At 37.3% G+C, this 25901-nt stretch overlaps 2 protein-coding genes across 3 annotated transcripts; one reads left to right on the top strand and one right to left on the bottom strand.

Moving 5' to 3' along the window:
- Positions 1-2940: 2940 nt before the first annotated feature.
- On the bottom strand, positions 2941-18755 carry LOC131353073 (uncharacterized). 2 transcript variants are annotated; one of them, XM_058389792.1, is made up of 9 exons: positions 18650-18755; positions 18110-18177; positions 16644-16715; positions 12830-12917; positions 5326-5437; positions 5088-5224; positions 3949-4738; positions 3447-3790; positions 2941-3276 (listed from the first exon to the last, which is right to left on the bottom strand). In XM_058389792.1, the coding sequence occupies exons 4-8, from the start codon at positions 12890-12892 to the stop codon at positions 3663-3665; spliced, it is 1230 nt and encodes a 409-aa protein (XP_058245775.1). In that variant the 5' UTR covers positions 12893-12917; positions 16644-16715; positions 18110-18177; positions 18650-18755; the 3' UTR covers positions 2941-3276; positions 3447-3662. The 2 variants fall into 2 exon arrangements, with proteins under 2 accessions (XP_058245775.1, XP_058245766.1); XM_058389783.1 differs by lacking the exons at positions 18110-18177; positions 18650-18755 and having other exon boundaries at positions 16644-17380.
- On the top strand, positions 17544-25727 carry cxcr3.1 (chemokine (C-X-C motif) receptor 3, tandem duplicate 1). Its single transcript, XM_058389828.1, has 3 exons — positions 17544-17629; positions 18685-19047; positions 23577-25727. Exons 2-3 carry the CDS (start codon positions 18688-18690, stop codon positions 24288-24290), a joined length of 1074 nt encoding a protein of 357 aa, XP_058245811.1. The 5' UTR covers positions 17544-17629; positions 18685-18687; the 3' UTR covers positions 24291-25727.
- Positions 25728-25901: the final 174 nt, after the last annotated feature.

The raw sequence follows: 25901 nt of genomic DNA, 5'->3' as shown, positions 1-25901 counted from the left end.
TAGATTGAAAAGTCTTAATATTAGATGCTCCTATACATCACATATCTTTCTTTGACATCTTTCTTTATCCTCATCATAGATTGCTATGGAGAGGACAGACTCATGCCCTATTGTGTTCCTTACACTACTAATAAACTACACATTTTAACGTGTTAGAAATTTCCCAGTTTATAATGTCAAACTGTAAAGGTGAACCCCACACTTTACTGCCATATAATGCAATAAGTTTGATGAACTATTAGAAACTTTTGAGCCAAATTAATTACAATATTCTTTAACAAAATAGTTTGTTGTCAGGGGCCAGAGTGACAGTAACTCTCTAGGAGTTCCAGACCCTACTGCAGAGACCAGGAGATCTAAGTCATCTACACAGAAGAGAAACTCTATTTTTGCATGATGTAGAGACATCATGATGTAAAGGAGAGGAGGCTGTTCTATCATTTTAGACAAATGGTGGATGTATATGTTGAAAAGAGTTGAACAGACCTGTCTCACTTCATGCTGAGTGAAAAAATCTACTCTGTTGTCAAGGAAGGATTTTTCCATCGTTGCCTCCTCGCGAAGATCAAGCCCTTTCTGAGTTGGAGTGATCTAGAGAAAGCCATTCACGTTTTTATTAGTTCCCGGCTAGACTATTGCAATGCTCTTTATGTTGGAGTCAGTCAAGCTCGTCTGCTTCGCCCGCAACTCGTACAGAATGCTGCGGCTCGTATGCTGACTAATACTCGTAAATATGATCATATCACACCAATCCTGTATTCCCTCCACTGGCTTCCGGTACAGTTCCGGATACAGTTTGAACTTCTGCTGTTTGTTTTTAGTGCAATCAATGGCCTGGCACCTTCTTACTTGTGTGAGATAGTAAGCTTTTACCAACAAAGTAGAGCTTTACGTTCTGCTGACCATAACATACTAGAGGTCCCTCGGTCGAGGTACAAACAGTGGGGTGATCGCTCCTTTGCAGTGGCCGGTCCTAAACTCTTGAACGCAATTCCTTATGAGTTGCATACTATTACTGACCTGCCTCTGTTTAAAGCCAAACTCAAGACTCACTTATTTAAAATGGCTTTTGGCTTATAATCATTTTCTGTGTTTTGTATATCTTATTGTTATTTTATTTCAATTTCATTTTACATAGATATTGTTTCACCTTTTTAACCCTGTAAAGCACTTTGGTTCAATTTAGGTTGTTGTAAGGTGCTATACAAATAAATGTTGATTGATTGATTGATTGATTGATTGATTGATTATGGATGGGGCTGATGAGACCCTGAATCCAGATCTTAGGGAAAAAAAGACCCACACAGAACAAAACTGAATAGACACACACACATTTGACTTTATTGGCATGTCTGTATGCACAGCTCAGTTTCTGCTCACAGAGGAGATGTTTGGGATTCATGATAGTTGAATATTTATGGTTAAATTCATATCTACTAACATGGTTATATTGCTGACATGTCATTGTAAAATGTGGTTCTGGTTCTACTTCCTTTAGGTCAAAGTGTTAGGGATAGAGTTAGGGTTAGAAGTCAGAATTTGTCTTTCTCTCAGGTTTTTGTTGTTCAGATATTCAGCGAATTGGATTTTTAGGCTATTTAATGTTGTGTATGTGTTTAAATTTGTTTGGGATTTCATTCAATTTTTCCAATATTGAGTGTTACGTTGCTATATGCTCAGTTTCTTGAACAGGTGTTTAATAAGCAGTGCTCTGTACCTTATGGAGATATGGTCAAGTTATTCAGATGGACCCATAATTTTGCTGCTTTCTTTTTATTTTTAAATGGAGTGATGAAATCCCAATAACTGCTCTACAGGCTTTATTGGGTGGCAGTGATTTTTCATGATTTTTTATTCAGTATTTCAGAATGTTTCAGTTTTACAGAATTAGCATTTTGCAGCAGGATTGTCATTCCAGTTTTGTCATTGATTAACAGTTGTGATTTATAAATGAGATGAGAGTTTTAGCCAGATTTGGGGATTGGTGTTTCATAGTATTTGGGTATTATTGGATAAAACGCTCTTTGTTTTATCTGTGAGCGTCTGTATGACCAGCTTTAAGCTCCCTCTGCTGCTGAGGGTTACACTGTGGAAAGTGTATGATGTTTTCTTTTGTGTGTTACCCAATGTGAAGTGATGTTCTGTCTGTTATGAAAGGCCATGGTGCTGGATTTGTAGCAGTACTCACTTAGGATGGAAAGGATGATTCTTCTGTAGACCCTGTGGTGTGGGAGACAGCAGGACTCAGTCACCTGCATAAAGCAGGAAGTTGACCTCAGTGTCATGGAGGGTGACATCTGGAGCTGTGGAGTTCTCCAGCATAGAAAAGTAGAAAGAATAGTAGAACATTCAATGAAATAAATGTTGAACAGATTTAGACAGCATCCCTGGCTCACATCAAACTCTTGTTTAAAGAACTCCATTCTTTATGTCTCATTTTCACAGCACACTCTTTTTGTCATTTCTCTGCTATACAGTATACAGTGTATACTGCTGTGTTTCCAAGCACTTCATTATTCAATCAATCAATCAATCAATCAATCAATCAATCTTGTTTCTCCTCTGAGACTGTTACTGTGTTGTCATTTTATCTAATAAATATTGTACTTGATACATACCATCTAAACATTTCTCAAACTCCTGTTCTTGTGTTTATTTTTCAGCCTAAATATCTGATTTATGTCAAATAATGTCATGATAGATGTCATGCTTCCAGTGTGTCATGATAAAATGTATTTGATTAAAATGGTAAGAAGGTACTATAACTTTAAAGGGCATGTTTTTACAGTGCAAGATTGAGACTGACAACATGTCCTTTACTCACACTTATTATACTCTCAAATTCATATATTTTTAAAATAATTTAATTATTTCTTTATTTCTTGGTAAAGAAAGAGACAACATTTTTTTTATTAATGCAGTTCATTTTTAGATTTTAGTTTTGTTTACAATCAGCAATGAAATGGCTGTGAGGAAAATGGTGGCAGGAAAATAATATCTTCAGAATTCATGGTTGATGTTTCTTGGAGCTGACTGGCTGATGGTGGTTTATCCGCTGTTTGTTGAGGAAAGAAAGCCGTCACCTTATTTTTTTAAGGTCTGCTCAAACCTTTCCCCACAGATTGCCGTGTCATCATGGCGATCATGATCCTTTCCTTGCTGCGTTCTATGCCAGTCCAGTCCTTTTGGTGAGACTGGTCAAGAATGCCGTTTTCTACATTGTCCAAGAATTGGCTTTTACAACACGTGTCCTTCTGCTGTATCCTCTTGGGGCTTCTACAATTTGGACACAAGAAAGAACAGCGTGAAACGTTCATAATTTGCTATGATTTAATTCTTCAGAATAATTTAACACTCAGTGTATAATAACACAAAGCATCTCTGAGTCCTGAATTAATCTTTAAAAGGTTAGATCTTAGCTATGGAGCATAAGAAGATTCCCCTACTCAGCTTATCTCTAGAAGGTGGTGTAGGGACAGGCCAAGCACATTCCTGCCGTCCAGCCATCTGAACCCTTCGAGAGGTAATGTCACTGGGAGTGGTTTTGTCAGAAGCAGCAGAGACGTCAAGAACACTTGTATCCAAATCAGAGTCAGATTCGACGCTTGAGGTCAGAGGGTCATAAAGTTGGCTCATCATTTCAGGAGCAGACAAGATGCCCTCTACAAGCTCCTCTGCCTTATGTTCAGGTCCATAAGGCTGGTCAAATCCTTTGGACAACAGGCCAGTGGTGGATTTTTCTTGAGACTCATGCAGAACATCAGAGTCTTCATAGGGATTTTCACAGTGTCTGCAATGTGGACAAAAATTGTAGCTTTGATTACATTTGACTAATTCAATTGGCATCAACAGCACAATGGTTTCTATAAGTAATATTAAATCATTTATTTAACAAAATCTTATTTAACTATGGATATACAACCATGCAACATGAAAGGATTCACTTACCTAATGTCTCCATGTCCTGATCTGTAATGCTAGACACTTTATCATCACTTTCTAAGTCATAGAATAAAATCTGGCATATGTCATCTGAGTCACTGCTGTGCAGGATACTCTCAGACGCTGCATCATACACACAACTAGCAAGAGTATCGATCATACTAGAATCCCCATCAGTGCTATCCTGGTTCAGATGAGAGTTATCATCATTCACGGGTATCAAGGAATCAAGCATGCTTTCAAAGACTCTGTCCACTGTTTCTTTTACAGTGTTGCATGCTGGTGGTGATTCTGTCTGACGTTTGTGGCTTGTTAAAGTACTTTTCATTTTTTCTCTCACTTCCATCAGCGCATAGCCAATCAAAGATGCTACACCCTCACTGAACCCAGGAGTGGACAGATTGTTGCTCGATTGTTGCTCCTGATAGTAATACAGTTCCTCATCTCTTGCTGTAGCAAATCTCACCGCATGCTGTTTATTTTGAACCTGGGACACTGCTTTTGCTATTTTAGCATCAATCTCACTCATAATGTGCAGACTGAGCTGATTCTTGAATGATGTAGAGTTGACATATTGCAGGACAGTATCAGTAATGTCAGCTCTTATTTGATGTTCTTCCTCAGTTGTAGCCTCAGGTGACTTACTCCTTTCCTCTGTATCGCTCAAGTCTCGAACAGAGTTGAATACTGAATATCTATCCCCTGGAACACTAAATGTTTCCACCACCTCATGTGATGCTGTATAGTTCTTCCTGTATGTGCTTGCCACAGGTTCCATTTTGTCAGACAACTTTTTCTAAAAGCACAAAGCAAAAAAAAGCTTAGGATAATGCAAATAAATCATAAATTGCATCCATTATGAATTCATTATAAATCTATTATAAATACATTACATCCTATTAATCCCTTCTGTGTAATTTTTACTGTCAAAATTAAACTACTGACTAGAAATATAAATGATTTGTTTCACACAGTTGCTAAGACTTGAAGTACCAATGTCATGTACATTATGATTATTGAACATTTTTAAGTACAAATACAGATTCTTTGTACATATTTTTACATTTATGATGAAAACTCGTAATTTGGAAACATATCAAATTTGATCACAAACACAATTACTTAAAGAAGTGCAAAATAAATACCTGAGGTTTACTGAATTTTTTTCTTGTCTGATCATCTGTCATTTCCCTGTGTATCATGTCTCTCAATGGACTGATCTGATCCATTCTTTGCCTCCTCGGGAGAAATCTTGGTTTCCCAGAGTTCTTTGCTGCAAGCCCTTTCAGTTACATCCAGCACATGCAATTAGCTTTGTGTGCACTAGGACTGATAGGTATACAAGTCATTTGGTCTGATAAAATGTAATGTTTCATAACTTACCAGCACCTGCTTGTTCAAACTCTTCTATGATTATTAGGGGAGGGGTCGATGTGGTCTTGTTAATGGAAGGTAGACGGATGTTCTGTTTTTCTGTGGCACGCAGTCTGTGTGCCTTAAATGAAAATTGGAGTAAGTTTAGCCTCAGAATTAATAAAATAACAATATTTTTGTTACTTTGATGCTCCCTCCTGTAAAGAAAAAGCCTGTAACTAAATGTGATGTCTGAATACCAACGTGTAAAATGACTGTATTAAACCAAATTCACTGAACTCTGAATATGACCCATTGCTTCTAGACAAAACCTTTGTTGGTTCACTTGTATGACAGTTTTTTTTAGTGGTGACACAAACCCTGCAATGACACAAACCCTGCAAACTACCACCTTATTGAGCACTAAACTCATTTTAAACTCATTTCTCACCGTGGCCAAAAAATTATCTATGATTTCTAAAGAGAATGTAAAATCCAGGCGATGCTTAAAGGTTGCAATACTAATGTTAATGACCAGCAGATGGCGGCATTACTAGTCATTATCTGTTTAAACTTTAAAGCTTATGCAAATTGGCGCAGCTATTGCTATTAAATAATAATAATAATAATAATAACAATAATAATAATAATAATAATAATAATAATAATAATAATAATAATAATAATAAACAATAATAATCATGCAATTCCAGCAGATTTTTTAGGTGCACTTTCATGTTCTGCTGTATTCAGAGCCGGTGACTAGGAAGGTGGCTGAATATCACTGAACTTATTCTCATGCTCATGAAACCAGTTTGAGGTGACTTTTGCTTCCTGACATGGTGCATCATTATGCTGGAAGTAGCCATTAGATGATAGTATATTGTGGCCATGAAGGGGTAAACATGATCAGCAACAATACTCAAATAGACTGTGGCATATAATTGATAATTGATTGGTATTAAAAGCCCAAAGTATGATAAGAAAACATTCCCCATACCATTACACCACCTCCACCAGTCTGGACTGTTGACACAAGGTTGGGTCCATGGATTCATGCAGTTGGTGCCAAATTCTGACCCTAGCATCTGTGTGCCACAGCAGAAATCCACATTCATCAGAGCAGGCTATGTTTTCCCAGTTATAAATGGTCTAGTTTAGTTGAGCCTGTGTCCACTGCAGCCTCTGTTCTTAGCTGATACAAATGAAACCTAACCTTCTGCCGTTGAAGCTCATACACCTCAAGGTTCAATGTGTTGTGCATTCTGAGCTGCTTTTCTGCTCAGCACAATTGGATACCTAAGATACTGAAGTCTTTCTGTCAACTTGAACCAGTCTGGTTATTCTCTGATAATCTCTCTCATCCTAAAGATGTTGCTTTTGGCAGAACTGCTGCTCACTGGATGTTTTTTCTTTATTGCACCAAACTTTAAAGACTGTTGTGCATGAAAATCCCAGGAGATCAAGAGTATATATGAGTCAGACCTTAGTAAAGCTACTGTGGAATAATAATTGTAATAATAATAATAACAATAATAATAATAATAATAATAATAATAATAATAATAATAATAATAATAATATTTGGAATACAAAGTATATCAGTACATAGTGTATTGGCATTTAGGAGGTATACTGTGCATGCAGATTTGATCGATTGATTCAGTTTGGTTTGGGTTTGTTCAGCTGAGTGAACTGATCTCTGGCTTACTGAATAGACCTGGAAGTATTTTCTGTTTAGAAGTCAAAGCTTTTCAGGTCAAAGCCTTTGCATGGCAGTAGGAATAGTATTTTTGTATTTAATCAAAGAAGTTTGCATGAACTTCTCAATGAGGCTGTGTAGCCAAACCAAACCACAATTTCCAGTTGTTCATTCGGATCCATATTCTGATGTGCAGCTTTTGTCCACTAGATGTTAGCATTGTTTAGTACAAGAAGTAGCATTCTCATAACAACAAAAATACAGTATCTCACAAAAGTGAGTACACCCCTCACATTTTTGTAAATATTTTATTATATCTTTTCATGTGACAACACTGAAGAAATGACACTCTGCTACAATGTAAAGTAGTGAGTGTACAGCCTGTATAACAGTGTAAATTTGATGTCCCCTCAAAATAACTCAACACACAGCCATTAATGTCTAAACCGTTGGCAACAAAAGTGAGTACACCCCTAAGTGAAAATGTCCAAATTGGGCCCAATTAGCCATTTACCCTCCCTGGTGTCATGTGACTCGTTAGAGTTACAAGGTCTCAGGTGTGAATGGGGAGCAGGTGTGTTAAATTTGGTGTTATCGCTCAGACACTCTCTCATACTGGTCACTGGAAGTTCAACATGGCACCTCATGGCAAAGAACTCTCTGAGGATCTGAAAAAAAGAATTGTTGCTCTACATAAAGATGGCCTAGGCTATAAGAAGATAGAAGATAGTGCAAGGTCTCTAACATCCACCAGCTCTGTGATGTCATCATGGAGGAGTGGAAGTCCAGTGGCAACCTGTGAAGCTCTGGTTTAGATAACTAAACTAGATATTAGATATTAATGGCTGTGTGCTGAGTTATTTTGAGGAGACAGCAAATTTACACTGTTATACAGGCTGTATTTTATATTTGTAATTTACAGCTTGATGTGCAATATATATATTAGGTTACCAGAGACCATTTGATGCTAGTTGAGTCTTCTGCAACACAGATCCAATATTTTGATATTAAAAGAGATTTTGTTAGTAGGCTGTGGACACTCTAGAAAAAAAGTGTTTGACAGCATGAGGAAGTGAAAAACACAACGAAACTAGAAACCACAAGCCAATAGTGGACTAATATGGCCTATCTCTCTTACAGGAGATTATTTCTAGCACATTCCAAATTAATTATGTAAAAAAAAAAATTAAAGTAATATCAGTTTGATTTTGTATTACTATTTATATCTTAATATTGACAATTGTTACATTTTATTTCTTTGTCAAGTTTATCCATATGGTATACACTCAACACAAGCTAGTTAAGTGAGCTGGTGTATGTGAATGTTTTTTTTCTATTTTTTATACAGCACCTTAGTAAGCAAAGCACATTAAAAAGATTTTTTTAGTAGGCTGTGGTCACATTTTTGCTTTTTACCCACTGGCACACATTCACATGTGGCCTCATGGGGGAAGTGGCAGCATGCTAGGCAGAGTGCAGCAGAATGCAGAAAGTTTTGGTCAGTGTGAAGCGCTTTGAAAAGCTGAAAAAGGAGGTTCTAAAAATGTTAACAGCTGAATTCAACAACAATTCCTCCATACAGATTTGTCACAAGAGAAAATTATTAGGATTTGGCATTATTTTAAAACTATACCTAAATATTGGTGTATATTTTAAAACTATACCTAAATATGACAGTGGTTTTATTTTTTTTATTTGTATAATGATGCATTTAAACCTTCTTAAGAATATAAAAAAAATAGTCATCTGTGACATTATAAAATAACCACATCAAGGTTTGATTTAATAAAGAACGTTATAGTTACTGTAATGTCTAATACAGGAAATTCAACCAGCCTTAAAAGACTGATTCTTCTGAACACATACTTAAAGGGCAGTGGGTTGAACAGGGTTTACTGAAGAATAGTAAGAGTAGAGAAGTTTGGGGAAGGGGTGTGGGTAAGTGTGTCAGTCAAGGCCAGGCCTCAACCGCAGATCTATGGTGTGAAGGATGGAAGAACTTCTAAGAGCTATGAGGAAGATAGAGAAAGACAGAGTGCAAGCATGTTTTGAAAGTGAGGCTGGGGCCCAAAAATTGAATTAGTGGCATTAGACTCTGTGCTTCACAGGGTAGATGAAATAGGACCAGGTGTAGTGAAGAGAAGGCAGGCAAGCAGGCAGCCGGGCCGGCAGAGAGAGACGTGGACAACGCTAGTAGTAGGGACACTCTGAAAAAACTGTCTGAATGCATAGAGAACTGAAAAACACAATGAAACTAGGAAACCACAAGAGCCTACTCCATCTACTGGCCTAAGATGGCCTACCTATCTTATAGGAGACTATTTCTAGAACATTCAGAAACAAATATGTTTTAAGTGATAGTTTGATTTTGTATTACTATTCATATCTTAATATCAACAGTTTAACAAATTTGACATTTTATTTCTTTGTCAACTTTATTCCTATGGTACACACTCTAAGTGATCTGGTACAATCATATACAACTCAGTGATACCAGTGTTGTGTGTGAATGTTTTATTATTTTTTTTTAAACAAAACCTTATTTCTAGGCAAAACACTGCCTTAAAGGGATAATGAACTACATTACAATATAATGTGTTATCTATATAGTTCTATTTAATATAATATAAGTAAATTCCCATAGTCATTCTTTACATGTCTATCTGCATGTCTATCATGCATCTAAGGGCTTGGAAAATTTGTACTACATTTGAATCCAAAGCATAAATGTCACATATAAATCCTTAAATGGTTTGTGACCAGAGTACATAAATGTCTTACCACGGAAAGAAAATTAGTCATTTGAAACCTCCGTTTTGTTGTATTTCATTTTTAAGCATACAAAGTTAGCTGCTCCTAACTAGCACAGAGCTGTAGATGTAATTACGCACTGTGAATTAGAGACCAGTTATAGAATTTTGTAAAAGCATAAAAACAAAGATAATTGTGAAGAAGTATTTCTTTAAACATGATCTTCACACTGGTAACACTTCTGTTTAACACTGATGATTATATTGTGTGCAACATCTGACTTCTTGGGTGTTGCGGTGCAAAGTCAAACTTTATGTAAATGGGGTTTTGTAGCTTTTGAAACCAATAGGAAAATGGTCTATAGTAATAAATGGTTGGTTGCTTTCTAAGCAAGTCAAAAGTTTTCTGGACTTCCTGTACGAGCGCCCTTAAATATGTCTATCACATTCTGTTTCTGAGCTTTTAACATGTAGCTTGTTCCTTAATGGCTTGCTTAAGAGAAGTGTTAAAGTAACACATCCACAATTCCTCTCAGAGAGGGGCCAGGTGAAGTTTTAAAGGGTGCATGAAACCTTTGCCTGTCTGCAGTGACTTTCCTGCCAATGCACAAGAAAACCACAGCGGTTCAGAAGGCTTTCATTTACATGCGTTTCATTTACAGGTAAAGCTGTTTCCAAAGCTTCAGAGCAAAATATTACATATCACTACTCATACAGGTGTGAACCACAACAGGCTTACACTGCATCATAAAGACTAGATTTAGCACTTATGCACTCTTAGAAATAATGCCTGAACAAACTATATTTCCGTTGTTGCTGGAGTGGTACCATCAAGGGGACATGTTTGTACCTTTAGTATGTAATGGTACAAACATGGTATAGTACAATCCTTGTCCTTTTTAATAGACACCCCCCTGACTAGAGCCATGCAAAGTAATTCTGACATACACAGCAACAGAACAGCAAAAAAAAAGAATATCAGAGTATCAGTTTCTGGTTAGATAATATTTTTATCTAAAGCATCAAGGAAGTGAGTGGTTATCATTTCCTTCTTTTGCACCAGTACTTTCACTACTTCTGTAATAGTGTCATGACAATCAGATATGTTTTGTAACTAACACTTACATCAAGCTGAGATAAAACATCATAGTGTTTCAATTTTTGTCATGTTGATTTAGTTGTATTGGAAAACTACTATACTAATAAATGATACAAATGAAACAGTGATTCAAAAGTGCTCCTGTTTTCGGGTCCTTAACACACAGCAGAGAGAAGCACTGCTTTAAATCCCATGAGCCTGCAGCTGGAAGGAAGGCAGTGTAGCTATTCTTGATTGTGGGCTCTGTAAAATCTTATCTGTGAACTGCTCGTACACTGCAGCACACGTGCTCATCTTCCATCTGTTTATTGAAGACATGTAACTTTTCTTAAGAGAAAACTCAGTATTTGAAGTGCTAGTATACTGTAATATGTATTATTATGACATCACCTGCATGTGTGTGGTTTTGGCATTGAAAAGCCATGTAAGTAAACCATGACAGTTAACCATGCAAGTGCATTGACAGAAAGCTTAAAAAAATATTTTTTTCTTTTTGGGACATTTCAAATTAAGGAGCTTGATAATGTTAATAGTTTCGTTAACTTTTATCTATGTCTTTATTATACACACACTTTCTTGTTGTGGTATACAAAGTGGTACTAAGTGGTCTTAGTGTTTTCTTGTATACTCTACACTTTAAAATTGTTTAAGGTACTAGGAACTTGAAATTAATATTTTGGCAGCAATCTCCTTAATGGGGACCAGCCAAATGTTAAATTCGGTCCCCAGGAAGAGATAAAACACATTTGCAACCACACATGCATGTGTAGTGATATTTTCATGCGAACCCAGGTACAAACACACACAATTTTTGCATGCTTGCCTGAACGATGAACAGGACGTGGTATAAAGGTGTGAACAAAACATCCCGCTGTGTGAGCATCGCGTCACAAAGATCAGGGTAAAGGACTAGTGAACATGAAATGTCAAAGGTGACACTTATTATCAACACAGTATTATTGTAGTTTATACTAAATAAATTACATATGATCATTTCATAGATATAAAAATGTTAAGTAGTAGTTAATTAAAGTATTCAGTCATAAAGTTTAAATGTCCTTATGGTTACAGTTACATGGTTAGCGAGTAATTCATAGTAGATACTGAATAATACACCTGAAGGTTATGAACAATAAAAGAAGGAGTTTAAGAGATTGAGCAGTTGTATTTTATTTTAAGTTGACATGTTGTTGATCTTTCAGCTGCTCCCTACGTGTGTGAAGGGTCACCACAGTGGACCAACTGGTCCACACAACAACTTGGCACAAGTTTGTACGCCGAATATCTTCCTGATGCAACCCTCCCATTTTTTTTACACCTGGCACTGCATCCAGTGGCTGGGAATCAAACCTGGGCCTTCTGCATGGTAGGCGAGAAACCTACCACAGAGCCAAAGGAGTGAAACACTGCACTTGTATCTGACCACCTAATTTGAATATACACACAGCATTTTAGACATAACAGGAAAATATACTTCAACAAAGTAAACTGCATGATGTTTTCAAGAGCACAGTCCACCTGCAAAAATGGATAAAATGCATTTTGCTAATCTATATGAAAGAAACCAGTCGTTTTTAAATGGCACTCATACAGCTCACTAAACTTCTAATATACACACAACTAGCAACTATTAAGCATACTATTTGACTCACTGATATTGACCAAAAATCTTAACTTAATCTGCTACATTTTAGCACTTCCCTTTGCAAAATACCTGCCTCGCTCATGTCCAACGCTGTTCTGGGCGAGGGCGGGAAGCAATTAGACAATTCCACAGGTGGAAATGATGTCACTCAAACATAAACAAAAATGCAATCTACCCACAATATTATAAATATATGAATCGCAATGTACACAAAGAAACAATTTCTGTGGGAAATTACTTGATGAGCTTGATGAGATCAAGACCTAGAATTGGTCATCAAGCACATTCCCATGTTAAGTGAAAACAAAATACAGCATATCGCCACAAACACCACATACCAGCTGTGAAACATGGTGGTGGAGCAGCGATGACTTGCAGCCACAGGACCATAAGAACACCATAGATGTATCTAGCAAAAACAAGTACCTGCAATATAGCAAAATAAAAAAAGAAGTATCAGTTTATTCAATCAAGAGATATAAAAAAAGGGGTTGGGGGGTCATAAGCTCATAAAAGTACCTGAGCTGACATTTCAGTGACTGAGATTATGGCAAAAAGACATACTAAGCATTTGAAGCACTTGATTTGATCTTCCAAGATGAGGAAGCGGATAGCGATTTGGAGGAGCAGGAAGACAACTTGGAAGAAAACTCTGATTACAGCCCCTCTGATAATGACTCTGAGGAAGAGGAGTAGGCAGCAAGGGAGACATTTATGTCAAAAAACAATGTCATCAGTTGGTCCTCACTTCCACCTACAGTTGCAGGGCAGCGGAAAGTGTCATTCGAATGACTCAAGGACCCACAAGACTGGCTACTTCCCATGCACCTTACATTCTGTCAACATTTCAGCTCTTCCTCCCTTCAGCCATTGAAAAAAATTGGCACTTTTAAACAGTATGGTCAAGAATGGAAGACCATGGATGTAACTGACCTACATGCCTACAAACTACTTCTAATACTGGCTGGCATGTACAGGTCCCAAAGTGAAGCTGCTTCTATTTTGTGGAATGGTGATACTGGAAGACCACTATTTTGTGCCACTATCTCCCTGGAATTGTTCCATACCATATCGGCTATGCTCAGAATTGATAATCATTAGACAAGACCATTAGACAAGAGAAGGAGATGAAACTTCTACCCTACAAAAAAGGACTGCAGAACAGGGACATACTCTTACTCAATTTTCTTAAAAATTGGCCTCTTTTCCTCTCTTCTAGCCAATGACTGTACACAATATATAAACAGAATACTTAATTTTCATTTTAGTTTAAAGTATACAATCAGGTGGGAAAAAAATATTAAAAATTTGTCAACTGCATTGACCTTCTCATGCTACACAATGTAATTAAGGCTATAGCTATTCATGTGTATCTGAATATACACATACACATAACTTATAATACTGTCTACTGCATATTTCAGCCATAAATTATATATATTACTATAAACATGCATTTATCTACATATGTATATCCTTTTCAGTATGTTATATTTTTAACATACACTATATTGCCAAAAGTATTCGCTCACCTGCCTTGACTCGCATATGAACTTAAGTGACATCCCATTCCTAATCCATAGGGTTCAATATGCCGTCGGTCCACCCTTTGCAGCTATAACAGCTTCAACTCTTCTGGGAAGGCTGTCCACAAGGTTTAGGAGTGTGTTTATGGGAATTTTTGACCATTCTTCCAGAAGCGCATTTGTGAGGTCACACACTGATGTTGGACGAGAAGGCCTGGCTCTCAGTCTCCGCTCTAATTCATCCCAAAGGTGTTCTATCGGGTTGAGGTCAGGACTCTGTGCAGGCCAGTCAAGTTCCTCCACACCAGACCCTGTCATCCATGTCTTTATGGACCTTGCTTTGTGCACTGGTGCACAGTCATGTTGGAAGAGGAAGGGGCCAGCTCCAAACTGTTCCCACAAAGTTGGGAGCATGGAATTGTCCAAAATGTCTTGGTATGCTGAAGCATTCAGAGTTCCTTTCACTGGAACTAAGGGGCCAAGCCCAGCTCCTGAAAAACAACCCCACACCATAACCCCCCCTCCACCAAACTTTACACTTGGCACAATGCAGTCAGACAAGTACCGTTCTCCTGGCAACCGCCAAACCCAGACTCGTCCATCAGATTGCCAGATGGAGAAGCGCGATTCGTCACTCCAGAGAACACGTCTCCACTGCTCTAGAGTCCAGTGGCGGCGTGCTTTACACCACTGCATCCAGTGCTTTGCATTGCACTTGGTGATGTATGGCTTGGATGCAGCTGCTCGGCCATGGAAACCCATTCCATGAAGCCCTCTGTGCAGTGTTCTTGAGCTAATCTGAAGGCCACATGAAGTTTGGAGGTCTGTAGCGATTGACTCTGCAGAAAGTTGGCGACCTCTTCGCACTATGCGCCTCAGCATCCGTTGACCCAGCTCCGTCAGTTTATGTGGCCTACCACTTCGTGGCTGAGTTGCTGTTGTTCCCAAACACTTCCATGTTCTTATAATACAGCTGACAGTTGACTGTGGAATATTTAGGAGCGAGGAAATTTCACGACTGGATTTGTTGCACAGGTGGCATCCTATCACAGTTCCACGCTGGAATTCACTGAGCTCCTGAGAGCGACCCATTCTTTCACAAATGTTTGTAAAAAGGTTCGTGGCCATGGAAGTGATTGGAACACCTGATTCTGATTATTTGGATGGGTGAGTGAATACTTTTGGCAATATAGTGTATCTTTACCACTGTACATTGTTTGTTTGTACATACATATATAGACCACATATAGCTCTATTTATAATACCTACTGCACCTACTGTACATAAGACATCCACTTCCCCGTATATACATAGCTGTATACATTTATTCATAATTTATTGTAAATATGCCACTTATGCTAACTGCATTTCATAGGCTTTGTACACATATTTTGCACAATGACAAAAAAGTTCAAATTTAAAGTAATCTAATCTAATCTAATCTAATCTAATCTAATCTAATCTTTGATCCATAATGTGGTAAGTCAGTGGAGGTATTAATTGTCACTGGTGGCATAAGCACAGCTCATTACACTATCTCTATTTCTATTGAAAAATTTTCAAGATGGCATCTGCATCTCAAAGTACACATCATTAATCATGCCAGAATTTTTAAATGACTCTAATACTCTATTTTTAAGTAAAAAAAAATCTATATTTTATAGGACAATTCAAAGGTATAACTCCAATAACAACAGAGTTTTTAAAATAGCATTAACATGAAATTCAGGGCCAATTATTATAATTTTTTTTAATTTTAATTTTTTTTTTTTATATCTGATTGACCTCATACACAAGTACTGCCTGTGACATTAAAAAGAATAATTCTTTTACATCTTGACAAAATCCCAAACCAGTATGACTCTGGCTTGAGGAAGGAGACATTTTTCCAGCACTTTTAAAGAAAATTTTAATGATGTTTTAAAGCATTTGAAAAAAAAATATGTGTATAATAATAATAATAATAATAATAATAATAATAATAATAATAATAATAAAATAATAATAAATAGTTAAACAGTTTTTAATGCTTAGGAACCTTTACATTTACACAGTGATGTATGTTATGACAACAGAGAAGTTGACGGGGCCGGGTTGTCACCAAACTCTAAGAATGAGTCATAAAATGAGGTTCTGCATTTGTCCCCCTAACATGAACTCTCATCTCATTTAAAAAAAAAAAAAACATGTTAAGGAAAGTTTGGGTAATTTGCAGACAAATGAGGTCTTTATAGAAAATTGCATAGATGTTTTAAAAAAATCTCTTTTAAATTGTTAACAGTAACAGTAAAGAGTTTTCCATGTTACAGATCTGTACATAATTCATTTTACTTGTCAGTAAAACATGGCGTTAACTTTTGTCTGAATAATCTAACTTTAATTGAGTAAGATTTTAAAACATTATCTATACTTTTACTTAAGTATAACTGCTCAGTAGTTTTCCACCTCTTAATGTAATTAGCTAGCTACATACCAAATATAGGGGAAAAAACCTTTAACACATTAAACTATTTGGTGGCTAGGTGTCAATAAGTGAAAATACGGCTTATCTTAACGGCATATTAGACAACTAAAATTTCATGATGCATGGAGTTAAGTATGATTAAACATGGCTGGAAACACTCACCTACAGCTAGTGAAGATGCTCAGCACAATCTGCTCCCGTCCTGTGATTTGTGAGGTTTTGCCGTGGTTAATGCTGTAAACAGTGTGAACAGACGTGTTCTGTAACGATGTACTGCTTAAGGTAGAATATACTTCTGAGTTTGAGGAATTGTAAATAATTTCATATCCTTTATTGTGCAACAACTATATTTGTGAAGAGCAACTGAAACAAGCAACAATGCAAAGTTAGCTATCGAGTGTCTATAAGAGTGTGGTTTAAATACAAGATAAGATGCAAACAGGGCCAGTAGATGGGAAAGAACATATAAAAGAACAAAAGAACCAAGGCTAATCACAAAAAAACAAAAGATAAGAAGGTAAAGTGGAAAAGGCAGTGGATAAACTGAGTCACCACTAAACCTTTAAACTATAGCGAATGTTAACGCAGGGAAATTTTTCACTCTGAGGATGACTATTATTTTCAAATTGTTCAACCAGCCAAAAAAGAAATACTACATATCTATGTATTGTGCTTAGAAAACAAAGTCTCTTTGTTTTGTTTTCTAAAATAATAGTTTGGTTTGAAAGTTGATAGGTCAGGATTAAAAATAAGTTAACTTAAATTGAAAAATATGGTCAGTAAAATTGACTAGTTTTTCCTATCCTTCATTTATGGCAATGTGTATTGGTAGAACTTTTATTCGAGTGTCATTAAAGCTGTCACTCTCCTAATTAGGCATATAAAAAATTCCCTAAATCACTGAAATTGAAATACTGAAAAAATTATTGTGAATGACTAAAAGATCTTATCATATATAATAAATCTGTGGTAACCCAAATCCTCTCTCTCTCTCTCTCTCTCTCTCTCTCTCTCTCTCTCACTCCCCGCCCTCACTATCTTCCTATTGCTCTCTCTGTCTCTCTCTGAGCTCATTTCTGTGGTATACTACAGAGACTACAGAGACTCACTTTGTGTGTGTGCATTTATAAGCAGATACACCCTGATAAGTAAGTTAAAATTGATTGACTTTGATTGTCATTGTGCTTTAAGTTTTGTATTATGTTTTAAATGCTTTCTTTAGATCGGTGCTGCTTTTGCTCAAAATTAACAACAAATAATTGTGCCAATGGCTTTTAACAGATATAAGTATTGTATAATGTAAGTGTTTAAATAAACCGTTATAATGATTTTTAAATTGAATTTGATAGACTGAAAATATTTACCAGGGTAAGATAATTAAAAGTTAAAAAAAGTTAATTAAAATAATTTTGCATTCGCCTAATTTAGCTCTTTTTTTGTCTTCCTGTATTTGTCTATACACAAACCCGTAAGTCGCATTTAGTATGTGACAGAATTCTGCTAAAAAACATCTTGATTGCTATATCAATATTAGCGTTATTAATTATACCACTTTTGTTATTAATTATAATGCATTTGGAAAGAGTAGAAAAAATAGAAAAAAAATAAACATATACATCATTACTTACCCTTATGTAGAAATTTTTAACCTTTGTCAACCTGATGATGATGCGAAAAGACTAGCACATAATCCAACCTAGGGGAAATACCACTTTTAGTCATATAACACCCTCAACTATTTCACTTTTCATTTACTATAAATTAACCTGGTTCTGTGAAGATGAGGTATTATTTAGAAACTTTAGAAATATGTGCATATCACATGACATACATCACATACCACTGTATTGAAATATATGCTATTATATTCATTGAAATATATGTAGCTTTTGGGGTGAACGATTTACAAGCAGCAAATATTAAACATCTGCTGTAAACATAGAATACTAAATAGAATTGAGGGATAAAGGAGAAAAAAGTAATGAGGACATATAATAAAGTACGGATGTGTATATCTTTCCATACAACTTCTTTCCAACATAATTGAAATATTACAAGAAAATATCATTTATACTATAAACTAAATTGAACAAAAGCATATACAGTGGGTAAAATCCATGTGGCAATGCAAATATTGTACCTGTGATATATTTTTCAGTATTTCTTACCATGTTTTTATCATGATTTTCTTTTTATCTTGCAGAACATGACGGTCATACAAGGTTCAGACCTATTAGATATGAATTTCTCTTATGATTATTATAATTATAGTGAAGCAAATTGTTGTGGAGAAGTCTGTAATCAGCACACAAGTATGCATTTTGAAACCATCTTTACTCCCATTCTGTACTCTGTGGCATTTGTGCTGGGAATGATGGGTAATGGCCTGGTGCTGGTTGTGCTATGCCAGAAGAGACGAACATGGAGTGTGACAGACGTCTTTGTCCTACACCTGAGCGTGGCTGACATGCTGTTACTCCTCACTATGCCACTTTGGTCAGTGAATGCAGTCAATGGATGGAAGTTTGGCACCGGTTTCTGCAAGCTCGCCGGTGCGCTGTTTAAGGTAGAGGAGCAGCTAAAGTCTGTGGGTCATTATGGTTCTGTGTACTGGATTCAGTTTCCTGTTTATTGCTGTTACTCTCCTAATGCACCTAATTGCACTAATAGCTGTTATCCTTTTAACCACACACACAAACATATGTATATATGTATCTCTACTGAAAATTTGACTTACTAGAAATACTGTACCGTCTATTAACATTGTACTCTACAGATTATGAAAACCCACCACAAAACACATTTGTCTGCAGAATCTGATAAGGAGGAGCAGCTAATCAAGGGGCATGCTTACATGATTACATCAAATTATTTAATGACCACATCTTTTTGGTCTGCATTCAAGGATATCTGCACAATCACTACTTTAACCAGCAGGCTAATCTGACAGTAAGGTCCATTTTAGTTGCTCCCCAAAGCACATAAACAGCTGGTGACTGTCTCTCTCAATTGGTAGTCAATTCCACAAAAGGGCTGGCCTGGGTGCAATCTCAGGTATACAGAGATGGGGAAAAGAAAAATATAGCCTATTATTAAAATAAAATCAAAATGTATGTTTTATTATTTATGGCCTATATAACAATTCTGTGGTCCATACCAAACAAATGACCTCAGGTGATAACAAGAAAACACTTTTGGCCCACTTCTCTTTAAATCTTTGCTTCAGTTCATTGACATTCAAGGGCATTTAAAGGGCTTTCTTAAGGTCCTGCCACAGGGTTAAGGTCTAGACTTTGACTCATTCCAACAGCTTGATGTTTTTCTTCTTTAGTCATTCAGATGTCAACTTGCTGGTGTGCTTGGGATCATTATCATTTTATGCATGCCTTAATTTCAGCAAAGTTTAAGCTGCTGGACAGATGGCTCCAAGAACATTCTGGTATTAATGTTGGTATTGTTGTCTCAATCACTGCACACTTCCCAGGTCCTGTGGCTGCAAAACAAGCTCAAATCGTCACCTTTTCACAGCATCACACCTTTCATGCATCACATTTGTATGGGGTGTTTTTGGTGATACACCGTGTTTGGTTCTGGACATGACCAAGCATCTCCACCTTGGTCTCATCAGGTCCAAAGCATATTGTTCCAGAACAGTTGTGGTTTGTTCTAATACAATTTTTTTTTTAAAAAAAGTACAATTTCAAAGTCCTTCTGCCATATTCTTATTGATGAGACTTTTTCCTAGCTACCCTTTCATGAAAGCCTTGTCTTTTTCTGATTGAGATATCAGGATCATAATATTTTAATACACTTACAGGGGCCTGTAGGTCACATATTGTAGCTCTTTCTTTATATCTCTGAGCATTAAATTCTCTGACCTTGAACTTATTTTGCTGGGATTGTTACTCTTAGGAAGATTGTTAACTGTCTTAAAGACTCTCCTTTTGTAAATGCTTCTTCTTCCTGTAGAATAGTGAATTTTAAATGGTTTGGAGATAGCCTTATAACCCTTCCCAGACTGACATTTGCTTCTCTGAGGTAATGACTGCTGTCCTTTCTTCTTGGCATGAGTTCTCCAGAACATCAAACTGTGGAAAGTTTTGCTTTTATGGAGGTAGTCACACTTCTTGATAATGAATTCTTCATGTACATTTCGTTAGTAACACCTGGCTACTTATTATTCTCGTAATAATTGTGAAAGTACGAAGGCTATTGTTTCCCCACTTGGTTTCTGAATGTTGGTTTAGTTTTTTGGGGGAAAAAAATCTGTAGTGTTTTTTGTCACCTGAGGTTATTTGATTCTTTTTAAAGGCATGTGAGGACCATATAATTGTTATTTAGGCCCTGATAAATAAAAACATAGAATTGAAGAAGGATTTACTTAATTTCACCCATTATTATTAACACCCACTTAATAACACAGCTTCACTGAGTTTACCTGTAATTCTGGCATCATAAACACTGTGACAGTGAAAGCAGCCAAAGTGATGACAGCAAAAAAAAAAAAAGAAAATACAAAAAGCTGCCTCAAATGAAATTCATATCTGTACTTTCTATTGGTTTATTCGTCAAGTTGCATGGTTTCCATGTCTGCCACTGCAGTCAGTATGTGTGTAGCAGATTGGAAATTCCCTTAACTACTGAACCCATATAAGAGCTCATTTATGAAACTAGTGCACCATGGAATATTCTAGGGCTGAGTAACCACAAATTAGACAGAGATTCAGTTTGTTTCAAGAGGGGCTTAAATTTGCCAAGGCAACCCATTTGCTGCCCTTTAACTGTTACTTGACCTTTCAAAAATTCCACTTATCTCTACTATCAGTACTCTAGGATGTAAGGGAAGTGGTGATATTTAACAAATGTGTTATAATAACTGGTTTGTGATCGCAGCACCACACTGCTACATGCCATAGCAATCAAGAACCAAGGTTTCTGATTTTCAGTGGCAAATGCTGAATAAATCACTATTAAAGTTACATCACCTGAGGTACACATCAACACATTCTCACTGTCCAGGGCAGATTTTACCATAACAAGTTACACAACTTAGGCAAAACTTGCTTTTCTGGACAACCTACAGTATCTCACAAAAGTGAGTACACCCCTCACATTTTTGTAAATATTTTATTATATCTTTTCATGTGACAACACTGAAGAATTGACCCTCTGCTACAATGTAAAGTAGTGAGTGTACAGCCTGTATAACAGTGTAAATTTGCTGTCCCCTCAAAATAACTCAACACGCAGCCATTAATGTCTAAACCATTGGCAACAAAAGTGAGTACACCCCTAAGTGGAAATGTCCAAATTGGGTCCAAAGTGTCAATATTTTGTGTGGCCACCATTATTTTCCAGCATTGCCTTAACGCTCTTGGGCATGGAGTTCACCAGAGCTTCAGAGGTTGCCACTGGAGTCCTCTTCCACTCCTCCATGATGACATCACAGAGCTGGCGGTTGTTAGAGACCTTGCGCTCCCCCACCTTCCGTTTTAGGATACCCCACAGATGCTCAATAGGGTTTAGGCCTGGAGACATGCTTGGCCAGTCCATCACCAAGGCAGTGGTCATCTTGGAGGTGTGTTTGGGGTCGTTATCATGTTGGAATACTGCCCTGCGGCCCAGTCTCCGGAGGGAGGGGATCATGCTCTGCTTCAGTATGTCACAGTACATGTTAGCATTCATGGTTCCCTCAATGAACTGTAGCTCCCCAGTGCCATCAGCACTCATGCAGGCCCAGACCATGACACTCCCACCACCATGCTTGACTCAGCAAGACACACTTGTCTTTGTACTCCTCACCTGGTTGTCGCCACACACGCTTGACACCATCTGAACCAAATAAGTTTATCTTGGTCTCATTGGACCACAAGGCATGGTTCCAGTAATCCATGTCCTTAGTCCGCTTGTCTTCAGCAAACTGTATGTGGGCTTTCTTGTGCATCATCTTTAGTAGAGGCTTCCTTCTGGGACAACAGCCATGCAGACCAGTTTGATGCAGTGTGTGGCATATGGTCTGAGCACTGACAGGCTGACCCCCACCCCTTCAACCTCTCCAGCAATGCTGGCAGCACTCATACGTCTATTTCCCAAAGACAACCTCCGGATATGATGCTGAGCACGTGAACTCAATTTCTTTGGTCGACCATGGCGAGGCCTGTTCTGAGTGGAACCTGTCCTGTAAGACCGCTGTATGGTCTTGCCCACTGTGCTGCAGCTCAGTTTCAGTGTCTTGGCAATCTTCTTATAGCCTAGGCCATCTTTATGTAGAGCAACATTTATTTTTTCAGATCCTCAGAGAGTTCTTTGCCATGAGGTGCCATGTTGAACTTCCAGTGACCAGTATGAGAGGGTATGAGAGCGATAACACCAAATTTAACACACCTGCTCCCCATTCACACCTGAGACCTTGTAACACTAACGAGTCACATGACACCGGGGAGGGTAAATGGCTAATTGGGCCCAATTTGGACATTTCCACTTAGGGGTGTACTCACTTTTGTTGCCAACGGTTTAGACATTAATGGCTGTGTGTTGAGTTATTTTGAGGGGACAGCAAATTTACACTGTTCTACAGGCTGTACACTCACTACTTTACATTGTAGCAGAGGGTCATTTCTTCAGTGTTGTAACATGAAAAGATATAATAAAATATTTACAAAAATGTGAGGGGTGTACTCACTTTTGTGAGATACTGTAGCTATTAGTATTCGGTTAGGAAATGAGCACACAAGAAAACTCCTAGTTCCAGAGAGAAATTGTGCAGGTATCCAGAACATCATAAACATGCAGAATCAGCATAAATAAAGAATTTGGGGGGTAATGTGGGGTGTGTGGTTACATGGGAAGTGGTACCTCAGTGGTTAGGATGTTGCAGTACTGATCAGAAGGCTGTGTGTTCAAGTCCCACCACAGCTAAGCTACCACCACTGAGCAAGGCCCTTAGCCCTCCACTGCCCAGGCATATAAATGAACTTCATTTACGTTGCTCTGGTTAAGGGTGTCTGTAAAATGCTTTAAATATATTTGCATTTTGTCATACTGTTTTTGTTTTTAAATGGGCATAAATCAAATGAGGCTCATTTCTTTTTCTAGATCAACTTCTACAGTGGCATCTTCCTCCTAGCCTGCATCAGTCTCGATCGATATTTTTCCGTAGTCCATGCAGTGCAGATGTACTCACGCACAAGACCATTGCGTGTGCAACTCAGCTGCCTGGCTGTTTGGTTCTTCTGTTTTCTTCTCTCCATACCTGACTTAATGTACCTGAAGGCTGAAAACGACCCTAGACGAGGCGATAAAATTGAGTGTGATCACCATTACCCAACTACCACACTCCGTCTGGCATCACGTGTGATCTACCATGTTTTGGGCTTTTTGTTTCCTGCTGTTGTTCTGCTCTACTGTTATTCTCGGGTTCTGCTGAGGCTGCAGTGCGGATCACAGGGCGCGCAGAAGCAAAGGGCTGTGCGAGTCGTCCTTGCCTTAGTGTTGGCTTTTTTCATCACCTGGACACCCTATAACATCACCCTGCTGGTAGACACTCTCTACAACAACCAAAGCATCAGCAATAGCACAACCTGCGCTACCACCACAGTGTTGGACATTGCCCTAACTACTACCTCCACACTGGGCTACTTGCACTGCTGTGTGAACCCGGTGCTCTATGCATTTGTTGGAGTGAAGTTTCGGCGCCATCTGCTGGACATGATAAAACCGCTCAGATACAGGCTGCAAACCCGTGTGGACACAGTGTCTCGCAAGAGCTCTGTATGGTCTGCAGACACATCACAAACCTCAGCTTTCTGATCCGGGAATACACACTCTCCTGAAGCAAATTTGGATCTTGACGTTTGAATGCAACATATTGAGAAGAAAGATTAGCTTTGAAAATAGGATCGAAAAATCTGCTACCCAGGGAAATTTTTATCATTCAAACCTAAAACATTCCTGCCAAGTTATTTTCCTCAAGCAAAGTTACATTGTTCTCTGTCAAAAGGGTTAACTAAAAACTAACAAAAGCGTACAAACACCCATACTAACTGAGTTTTAAGAAACAATTAACAGTGCGTTTGAAGTGTACATGGTGAATGAAGCACACAAGAATTTGAATAACTCAACCCTTTTATCAGAAATTCTCAAACATGTTATGTAATAATAACATATTCAAGAATAATAATTCAAGTACAAACAAATAATGGTTTGGATCTTTAGAACTGATAAAGTATATAGTTTTTATGAATTTCAGATCATATGATAGTGACTAGTCTTTTATTTTTAAGCATGGATAAATTATAGAAATCTCAGGAAAGTACATGCTTAATCAATTTAAATAGCCAGTTCACTCAGGCTCTGTTTAATCTAGATTATTTTGGATGGTTTGTGTTTAACTGCACAAATTTAAAGGCTCCTTAGACAACAAAATGTCTGTAGATTAGTCTAGTGTACCATACTTTCTCTTCTTTATTTCGTCATTTATTTCCTGTGTCCGTATAAAATCTGTTGAGAATGTGGACAAACTAATTTCATTACAACAGGAAATTTAACAGTCTGTAGTCCTTGAAGAAACACCAAGACTGAATGGTGACACTGTAGAAGAAAAAAGGGTTGTATCTTGATCTGACATTGCTCTAAGAAGGAATGGATCGTCTTTAATGTTTTCAGAAACTTTCAGTCAATTCAATTCTGCTAGCTCATGAAATACATTATTTTATAATGCATTATTATTATTATTATTATTATTATTATTATTATTATTATTATTTTTGCATAAGCTCATGAGCAACTGATTTGACAAGAATTAGATGCTAAATGTATCAGAACTTCATGTAAATATTCTAAATGGTTCTTTGCTTATGTATATGTGGGTATTTCTTTTATCACACATCTCACTTCTACCACATTTATTGACAAAACAGACCTCACGAATAATGCTAGTGAATTTTACTTCTCTGTTCTTGCTGCATCACTGCTAACATAGTTGTAGGTGGCAGTATAACATATATTATAGATATTAGATCTAAAGATATGAATAAGGGCAAATATTGCAGCACAGACTAGTCAAGAGTACACTGGTCATACTGGCTGTTTTTATAAGAGTAGAAAAGGCATATTTCTTACAAGTAAATAGAGTAGGTCTGAAACTCTGATATGTCTGGTATTTTTAAAAATGTGAACTGTATTTTATAGTTATTTTTGGTGTCATTATCAACGTTAAATAAAGACTGTATTGTTCGTATAAACAGACACATGGCAGTCATTCTGGGTTGTGTTTTCGGAGACAACAAATACATATAACCTAATTGTATTTGCAAGTTTTACCTAATTGCAAGTTAACACAAGCGTGGGCATGCAGCTATAATAAACCATTACCATTACTCACTCACTCACACACCATTACTCAGAACTCTTAAAATCATT

This window comes from Hemibagrus wyckioides, linkage group LG01 (genome assembly GCF_019097595.1).
Source record: "Hemibagrus wyckioides isolate EC202008001 linkage group LG01, SWU_Hwy_1.0, whole genome shotgun sequence".
NCBI lineage: Eukaryota > Metazoa > Chordata > Actinopteri > Siluriformes > Bagridae > Hemibagrus > Hemibagrus wyckioides.
The sequence above is the reverse complement of the archived record's forward strand: the minus strand, read 5'-3'. Positions and strand labels throughout refer to the sequence as shown.